Source organism: Pelodiscus sinensis, chromosome 30 (genome assembly GCF_052426305.1).
Source record: "Pelodiscus sinensis isolate ZL-2025 chromosome 30, ASM5242630v1, whole genome shotgun sequence".
Taxonomy (NCBI): Eukaryota; Metazoa; Chordata; order Testudines; family Trionychidae; genus Pelodiscus; species Pelodiscus sinensis.
Window position 1 is genome coordinate 12,650,026 of NC_143081.1, and position 9,484 is coordinate 12,659,509.

General features: G+C 48.5%; 1 protein-coding gene across 1 annotated transcript; it reads right to left on the reverse strand.

Moving 5' to 3' along the window:
• Positions 1 to 8,548: 8,548 nt before the first annotated feature.
• LOC102447243 (olfactory receptor 14A16-like) lies at positions 8,549 to 9,484 on the reverse strand. Its single transcript, XM_075912041.2, has one exon. The coding sequence runs from the start codon at positions 9,482 to 9,484 to the stop codon at positions 8,549 to 8,551; it is 936 nt and encodes a 311-aa protein (XP_075768156.2).

Sequence of the window (9,484 nt, forward strand, 5' to 3'; positions counted from 1 at the left end):
TTTCTTTTCAGCACATCGTGTAATGGCTGCGGAGAGAAGGGCAGAGTCGGGGTAGGGATGAGAGCTGTAGACTGAGTGTGAGTCCCAGAGGCACACGGCACTCCTCACTGGCAGTCACCAGGAGTGGTGAGTTGCCACAGGGGTGTCAATTGGCCTGGCTCTACGACAATGTGCCGAGAAGGGCTGGGCGCAGACCCAGCCACAGAGGAAGAGTGGCGGGGGGAGGAAGGGATAATCGGGCTCATCTCTCCTCCACCCGCCACCTCTGCCCTGTGGTTGGACTCCTCTTGTCCCTTCCTTCCCGCACAGTGTTGAAGGCAGCTCAGACCTCCAGGTTGCTGCTGGCCACCGAGATAACCCAGCCGCCTCCTCTCCCCTGGCGCCAGCGTGGGCAGGACGGGGTTAAGCCCTAAGGATGCCTTGGGCACCAGGACGTCTGGTCGCACAAGCTAGTAACATCACTCAGCAACCTCTCTGCTGCGTCATTTACCTCAGCCGCTGCCTGCCTGCGCGGGGCCGTGGGTCTGAGGACAGGCCCGATGAGGAAGAGAACAGAACATCTCTGGTCATCCCCGACAGCGCCCCCAGCTCACACCCCTCCAGTGCATCATTGACAATCTGCAACCTGACCTTGAATACCAGCCCCCCGCCCCCCGACAGGCCTTGGGGACAGGCCAGTCCTCGCCTGCAGACACTCCTCAGCCTGAAGCAAATTCTGTCCAGAAACCACACGGCACACCCCCATCGTACTCACCCAGGAACCCAGCCCGGCAATAAACCCCATTGCCAACTCTGCCCAGACATCTACACAAGCGACCCCATCACGGCTCCTCACCACGTCAGCTACCACATCAGGGGCTCAGACAACTGCACATCCCCCAATGTGATCTATGCCAGCAAGTGCCAGCAGTGCCCCTCGGCCGTGTGCATTGGCCAAACCAGTCTCTCCATCAAAGGAGCAATAGAAACACATCTGACGTCAGGAATAGGAACGCACAGAAACCTGTAGGGGAACATTTTAACCTGCCTGGGCACTCAGTCCTGGATTTAAAAGTCGCCTATTCTACAAAGGAAAGTCACCAGCCAAGTACAGAGAGGGGCTACAGAACTGAAATATATTGACAGTTTTGACACCACTACCTGGTCAGGACATGACCTAGTCAGTGCATTCGACTCCTGCCTTTAACAACCACATTTCCACATCAAAAGCCAAGTATAAGACACATCCAGCCCACTTAATTAGCCACAGTAACATGGGTCCTACAATGGACAGGGACTGCTTCCGTTGTTCTATAGATCTCTTGGCTTCTCTCATTTCCACTCCCATTCACCTGAGGAAGTGGGTTTTGCCCACGAAAGTTCATGACCCCATCTCTATATTTTGGTTAGTCTTTAAGGGTGTGTCTAGACTACAGGCTTTTGTCGACAGAGGCTTTGTCGACAGATACTGTCAACAAAGATTCTATTGTCAAAGGGCATCTAGACACCATCCAAGCCATTTTGTGGACATAAGAGTGTAGATTCAAAGCACAGTGTAGATGCAATAACGCCTTCTGTTGACAGAACTCTGTTGACAAAATGCATTTTTCCTCGTAGAATGAGGTTTACCGCCATCGACAAAACTGCAGGGTTCTGTCGATATTATGTCAACAGAATTCGGCGGCAGTGTAGATGCAGGTACAGTTTTGTTGACAAAACCCTGTAGTCTAGACGCACTCTGTGGTGCCACGGAAGCACTCTTTGACTCTTAATATGTGCACGTTCAGTGCCCCATTAACAGCGTGCGGAACAAATGAGATGGGGTAACGCAAGAGATGTCGATGCTAAACCCACCGAGCTCCGCTGTGTCCACAGGCTGGGCTAAAAGAGATAGATGGTGGCCAGGGACTTCCATTCGCTCTTTTCCAGTCAACACACCTGGATGTTAATTACCTGTGAGGTGAGCTGCCCTCTTTGCTGCTTGTCAGTTTTACCACCCAACGGGTGTCCCTTTGAAAGGGCAATACTTTTGGTTGTATAGCGTGGTGGGTTCCGATTTCAATATTATTGGACCATATGAACGTTTCCACCCTGACTTCTCCCTCACTTTCCAGTTTGGGGGATCGCGTCCATATTATTTCAGAGGAGTTCTCGGGTTTTAGCTGAAGACATATTCCTGGGAAACGCCTGATTATTGAACCACAAGTTTCCGAGGGGCTGTCGTGTTCCTCTGTAACTTTAGAAACAACGTGTGGTCCTGTGGCACCTAAGGCTACGTCTAGACTGCAAGCCTATTTCCGAAATGAGCATCTAGACTACAACCAGTACTTCCGAAAAAGCAAGACGCATTTTTTGAAAGAGAGCACCCAGGCAGTCTGGATGCTCTCTTTTGAAAAAGCCCAGTTTGTATTACATAGCGCCTTTTTTTGAAACAGCACTTTCAAAACAAGGCGTTCTTCCTCGTAAAACAAGGTTTTCCGCAGTCGAAAAAACTGCCATGTTCTTTCAAATTTTTTGGCAGTAACCAGCAGCAGTCTAGATGCAGGGGAAGATTTTTTGAAAAAAGATCCTGTAGTGTGTGTGTGTGTATCTATCTATCTATCTATCTATCTATCTATCTATCTATCTATCTATCTATCTATCTATCTATCTATCTATCTATCCCCATACACCCCCTCTATCTATCTATCTATCTATCTATCTATCTATCTATCTATCTATCTATCTATCTATCTATCTATCCCCATACACCCTATCTATCTATCTATCTATCTATCTATCTATCTATCTATCTATCTATCTATCTATCTATCTTAGTCTGTAAGGTGCCACAGAACTACTTGTTTTGAAACACAAGACACGTCTTAGAAAATTATAAACATTTAAAACATTTTTTTCCTCAGTTCAGTGAAAATTATTCAGGGTTCCACAATTTATCTGCCCTGGTCCGGTTCTCGCTGAACTAAACCTGTCTGGTGTCTTTGGACTGGCGGAAGGGTGACATGAAGATGTTCCCAAATCAAAAAGTTTGGGTTTCACACAATTGCTGTGACAAGGTCTCCTGTTCTCCAATGGGGGAAGAAAAATAACCCCGCCTACGAAGCTCGAAATGTTTTCGTTTGTGAAGTGACCAGTCCTGCAGCGTTCCCTTTGCAATCGAGTCCAGTATGAAATCGCCCCGAACTAACCACCCCTCAGCGGGGTTAGCGGAAGTCACACACTCACCATGTGGTCCCCAGCCTGGGATCTATTTCACTGCCGGGATTCTCAGTCACTCCTAGCCATGGAACGGCCAGGGATGCCCCATCACGGTTGCTTTGTCTCTCCAGCATGTCTGTGAGTTGCTGGGTCTCTGCAGTTCCTGGCAGGCAGGGACCCGCCCCACAGTCGGCCTCTCCCGGCTCCTCCTCGGGCAGGCTTCTCCGAGAGGTGACGGAGTAAAGAGGAGAAATCCCCCCTGCTCTGAAACGGCTCCCATCTGGCGCTCGCTGCAAACAGGGGCCCAGCTTGTTCTGGGGCTAAATAGCTGACTCCGGTCTCCAGGGCGAAGAGATCTCAGCCCCGCAGCAAACTGCCTGTGACGCTGCTCCAGCCGCCCCTCAACCCCCGAGGGGAACCGCCCCATGTGCCCCACAATGGCAGCAGCCCTGGGAGGAGCCTGGCTGCAGACAGAGCCGGGCTGAAGCCCAAAGGGGATGAAGGAGATTGCAGCATGAACTCTGTGTGGGGAGCAGAGATGTGACCTGCTGCAGCTCAGAGCCCGGTGGCCTGACAGCCCCGGATGGCCTGGAGCAGCCTGGGCCTCCCTGAGCCCCACAGAACCCGCTCTGGGGGAGCAGAGACGTTTGGTCTCCTGCGTTCCTGGAATCCCTGAGTGGGCTGAGAACTCAGGAGTCACCGAGTCCAGCCCTCGGCCCAAGGCAGGACCAACCCAACGCAATCATCCCAGCCAGGGCTTGGTCAAGCCAGGACTAAAATCCTTCCTCTTGGGGCTGCACCAGATGCTCATGGGATGCAGCCCCCAGAGGACCCCACAGGCTGGCCAATGTTTTGACGATGGCCACTAAGAAGCAGCTGGAGAAAAACTCCACGTCCTAAACTGGTGTCAACTGATCCAGTCCCATTGAGTTCTGGGCAATCTGCAGGTTCCTCCTTGGTTTCAATGGAGCTGCTTGGATTTCCGTTACCTGGGGATCTGGCCCTAGGACTCCCCAAAGACCTGACACTGAATCATAGATCCCAGGGCTGGCAGAGACCTCAGGAGTCAGGGAGTCCAACCCCCTGCCCAAAGGGAAACCTCACCTCACCGGAGCAGCTGCTGATTTGCACCACCTCTGGTTCTTGACCTTCTTTGCAAATGGAGCTATGGCTGGGTCTCATTAATGATAATTCCAATCTATTTTCTCTGCCTCTTCATTGGAGCCAAAGAGTAGGCAGCCGGTTGATGTTGGGATGTTGGGTGAACTTGGTTGGGCTGTGGGGATGGTCTACATTTGTGTAGGGGAGGAGAGGAAGTTGAGGAGATCACCAAGGAGAGACGACATGTCCACCAGGTGTCTCTCTGCTGATATAGTCAGTGATCTGCCAAAAGTTTGAGAGCCTGCCCTCGAAAGGCATTCCCAGGAAGGCAGAAATCTAGAGAGGGCAGGGAGGGGCAAATTTCAAGACTGAGGCCTAAAAAGGGAGGAAGAAATTTCCATTATGGGATGACTCCAAGTCTGCTTTGACGTCTCCTCACAATTTTGGTTGGGTTCCTCAGAAATTTCCTCCGACATTGTGGGTGTGTCTAGACTACAGGGTTTTGTCGACAAAAGTGGACTTTTGTTGACAAAACTATACCTGTGTCTACACTACCGCTGAGTTCTGTCGACATAACGTCGACAGAACTCAGCAGTTTTGTCGACGCTGGTAAACCTCATTTTACGAGGAATAACGCCTTTTGTCGACAGAGTTCTGTCAATAGAAGGCATTATTGCATCTACACCGTCCTTTGCGTCAACACTGTTATGTCAACAAAGCAGCTTGCTTTGTCGACAGAACTGGCTGTAGTCTAGACGCTCTTTGTCGACAGAAGCTTTGTCAACAGTATCTGTTGACAAAACTTCTGTCGACAAAACCCTGTAGTCTAGATGTACCCTGTGAAAATGGGCCCGATCCTTTCTTTTGGGCACCCAGCTCTCGTCATTATTTACTGGTCCCCCAACTTTTCTGTCATGCACAAACATTATGGCTGTGTCTAGACGGCAAGTTTTTCTACACTGGCTATTCGAATTTTCACAAGAACACTAACGATCTCATGGAAGAAATCAGTGCTTCTTGCAGAAATACTATGCTGCTCCTGTTCGGGCAAAAGTCCTTTTGTGCAAAAGGGCCAGTGTAGACAGCTCGTGAAATTGGCGATCAGGGCTTTTTTTGCGGAAAAGCGCGTCTAGATTGGCACGGACGCTTTTCCACAAAAAGTGCTTTTGCGGAAAAGCGTCCGTGCCAATCTAGATGCTCTTTTCCGAAAATGCTTTTAACGGAAAACTTCTCCGTTAAAAGCATTTGCGGAAAATCATGCCAGTCTAGACGTAGCCTATTGGGCATGATTTCCTTTCTTCTCTTTTTATGTTTCTTCCAGATTATCAATAAAAGGTTAAGCAGAAAATGGCTAAGTGCTTATTCCTCAGGGACCCCATTAGAGAAATGCCCATTCAGTGAAAGCCCTTTAAGTGACCGCTCTGTGTGTCAGCTTTTGAGCCAGTTACTGGGTGCCATGTGCATTTTACATCTTTCGAGTCTCTTTTTTTAATCAAATTATCATGTGACACCCAGACAAAGGCCTTGTAGAAGTCTATTGCCTTTATCAACCAAACTTGGAATCTCTATAAAAATGGCAGGATCTATTTTCCACTAATTCCTGTTGATCAGTATTAATTATAGTATCTTCCTTTATTAATCGAGGCCTGTATCAGCCTCTACCCTTGCCTTGCCTTGTCCAGAGTCAATGTCAGACTGACGGAGTTAAAATGACCCTCGTTGTTCTATTTAACCCTTGTAAGGATTGACCCAACATCAGCTTTCTTCTCCTCTTCTGGAACATCTCTGGTGTTCAAAATGTATTAAAAATAAACATTAACTCTGCTCGTTAAATTTTGAGTTCCCCAGTCGGCTCTCTTCAAACACTTGGACGCAACTTACCCTGCCATACTTATCGATGTTATTTCAGTACTTGTTTTTAACATATACTTGGCATACTACAGAAATGGGGAGCATACCACATAATATGCCTACGTCAAACGGTCCCTGCCAAAACAGAACAGAAATATTTATTCTATAGCTCTACCTTTTCTGCATTATCACTAATCATTTTGTGGTTTCCACCTAGTAATGGACCTATGGTGTTCTTAGGATCCTCTTTGGTCCTAATATTCTTTAATAACGTCTTCTCATTGTCTTTATTTCAGCTGACCATACCTTTCTATTTGTTTCTTGGTTATTCCAGATCCACTTGAATAACTCCTAACTTCTGAATATTAATTACTATGAACTTCCCTTTTCATTATTATTATAATTATTGTAATTATTATTACTAGTAGGAGGAGGAGTAATTTTAAACCAGCGTAACTTTATTCCTCGATTGCAGGATTGTGAAGTTTGGAGCCTCTACTGAATTCCCCATTATAATACACATTTTTCTGACACTGTTTTTGTAATGTTTTCTTTTGAGCTGATTCAGTTTAAAAATCTTTCCCACTCTGGGAATCAAGCCCTTTTAAAGACGCAAGTACGTACCCATGAGTCTGCTTGTACATTGCCCGTGTGATGAGCCAGGTTGAAATACCCGTCTAATCGGTAGTGGTTTGGGTGAGCCAAATACAACCCCGCCCTGACCTCATGGAGATGTGCTACTCGAATATCCCATTCACACCCCCAATCAAAAGCAAAAAGCTTGAGCATTCATTTAATTTAGTCATCGATTGGGCTTCTCTCCTGTTTAAAGTTAATCACAGTTGGGAAACTCTTGCCCACCCGTGTTCACTTTGCATGAAGTATGAAGTTTCAGGTGTCATTCTACAAGCCTGGTCTGGCTTCGCATTCCGCTCTTGTTGGGTTGCGTGAGCCATCGTGGTATGAACAGGTTGGGACAGGGCCATTCGTAGGATGTACGGGGCCCTACGCAGTATGAAATTGGTGTCCAACAGGGGTGGGTACGATGGTTTTTTAGGGCTGGGATTTTATAATCTTCAGCAATGCAGTGATGAACTATTTGAAAGCAACTTTGAATCTACGGTCCTGTTGATGCACCCAGTCAATTCAGAACCTGAGAGGGGTTGGCAAAATCTGGATAACCACTGGAACAGTGAGATGCTTGTGTGGTTCGGACACCGTTGGCCAAATCCAAATCAACCCATGCAAGGGAATGGTTGAATCCCAGTTGTTGGGGTTACCGGGTTACAGCTGCACCTCGGACCCGACTCTGGGCCCTCAGCCTGGAACCGGCCCCTCTATTAGTGTGGAATTGCCGGGTTGCCTCCCTCTATAGTGGGGTCCTTTCCTACCACACCGACTGTGACCATCAACAGGGATTTCTCCCCAGGCCCTTCCATGTGTGGTCCCTGCAGCTCCTCCCTCAGCCGTAGGTCGAGTGCCCAGCCGGTCTCCCCCATGTCCGGTACAATTTGGTGGCCACACAGAAAACCAGACACAACATCTGAGAAAATTGGAGACAACAACAGTCTGGTGGGACAAACATTCGGCTTTATTACCCGGCCTCAAAATGTCTGTAGGAGACATCCCCAGAGCTTCCTTTTCCTACAGGTCTCCAGCAGAGCAATGTTTATGCATTAATATATGTGGCTCCTGCTACCCTCCCACATCTGAAATAGTGCGTCACAGTCCCATCCACATTCACAGAAATGTGTATGTGTGTGGGGAGGGGAGACTAGGAACTTCCCAACCATTCACAGAGACTTTTTTCCAATTCATCCTCACTGCAGAAAACAAAACTTCACGTCCATCAGACAATCCCATCCAAGAAAGGAAAAGATGGCACCTCAAATCAATGGTCAATTGACACCATCATTTGGATCAAGCATATTCCAACGTCCCGAACTCTGACCCTCTGTAAAGCCACCTGGAAGAAATCAGCAAATGAACCAACCAATAAACAAACTGAAACAGAACAAGGAAGACATGTCTAAGGCAACACAAGCCAAACCTCCCATTCCGCAGGCACCAGTTTTCCACCAAAACAGGAGGAGACAGAGATGTCATGACGTTCGCTAGGATGTAGTGTTGGCTGCTGAGGTTTGGTGCACTGGGCTCAGGTAGGGTCTGCAAGTGTAAATTTATGAAATGATACTTAGATGAGTGCAAGGATCTATGAAAACACACATAGACTCTGATCTCATTCACACCAGCGAGATCTCTTTCTAACTAGCTAGGATTTCATTCAATGGGATTAGTCTGGATCTTTCTACCTCATGAACGGATTGCACCTTGCGGTCTCCTTGATGGTATTTGGTGACCAGCTGATTAGAAAGAATCACAGGAGGGAAATCACAGTCAAGGACCAATGAAGGACGTTTCAATTCTTGGAGAATAACCTCCCCACAAAGAGTTTCTTCAGGGCAGCTTTGAGCTCCTTGTTCCTCAGGCTGTAGATGACGGGGTTCATCATGGGAGGTGCTACGGCGTAGAGGACACCCACTGCCAGATCCAGACCTGACTGAGAGGTGGAGGCAGGTTTCAGGTAGGCAAAGAATGCAGTGCAAAGGAACAAGGAGACCACAGCGAGGTGGGGGAGGCAGGTGGAGAAGGCTTTGTGCCGGCCCTGCTCCGAGGGGATTCTCAGCACCGCTCTGAAGATCTGAACATACGACACAATAATAAAAACAAAGCAATTTAAACCTAAAAACACACTGAAGGCGATGACCCCAACTTCACTGGGATAGGAGTCGGAGCAGGCCAGCTTGAGGAGCTGGGGGATTTCACAGAAGAACTGGTCGACGACGTTGGCCTGGCAGAAGGGTAACGTGAAGGTGTTCCCGGTGTGCAGGGCAGAGTTGACAATACCAGCGATCCAGGCACTGGCAGCCATGTGGACACAGGCTCTCCTGTTCATCACTCGCTCGTAGTGCAGTGGTCGGCAGATGGCGACATGTCGATCGTAGGCCATGACGGTGAGAAGGGCAAGATCAGTTGATGTGAAGACAAAAAAGAGAAAGACTTGTGCAACACAGGCACGGTAGGAAATCTCTCTGGTGTCCAGGAGGGAGTTGACTAGGGACTTGGGGACGGTGACGGAAATGGAGCCGAGGTCCAGGATGGACAGGTTTGCCAGGAAGAAGTACATGGGGGTGTGAAGATGATGGTCAAGGACGACGGCTGAGATGATGAGAAGGTTCCCCATTAGGGCTGCCAGATACATCACTAGAAACACCACGAAGTGCAAAACCTGCATCTCCCGGACGTCAGAGAACCCCCAGAGCAGGAACTCGGTCACGGTGGTTTGGTTCGGCAT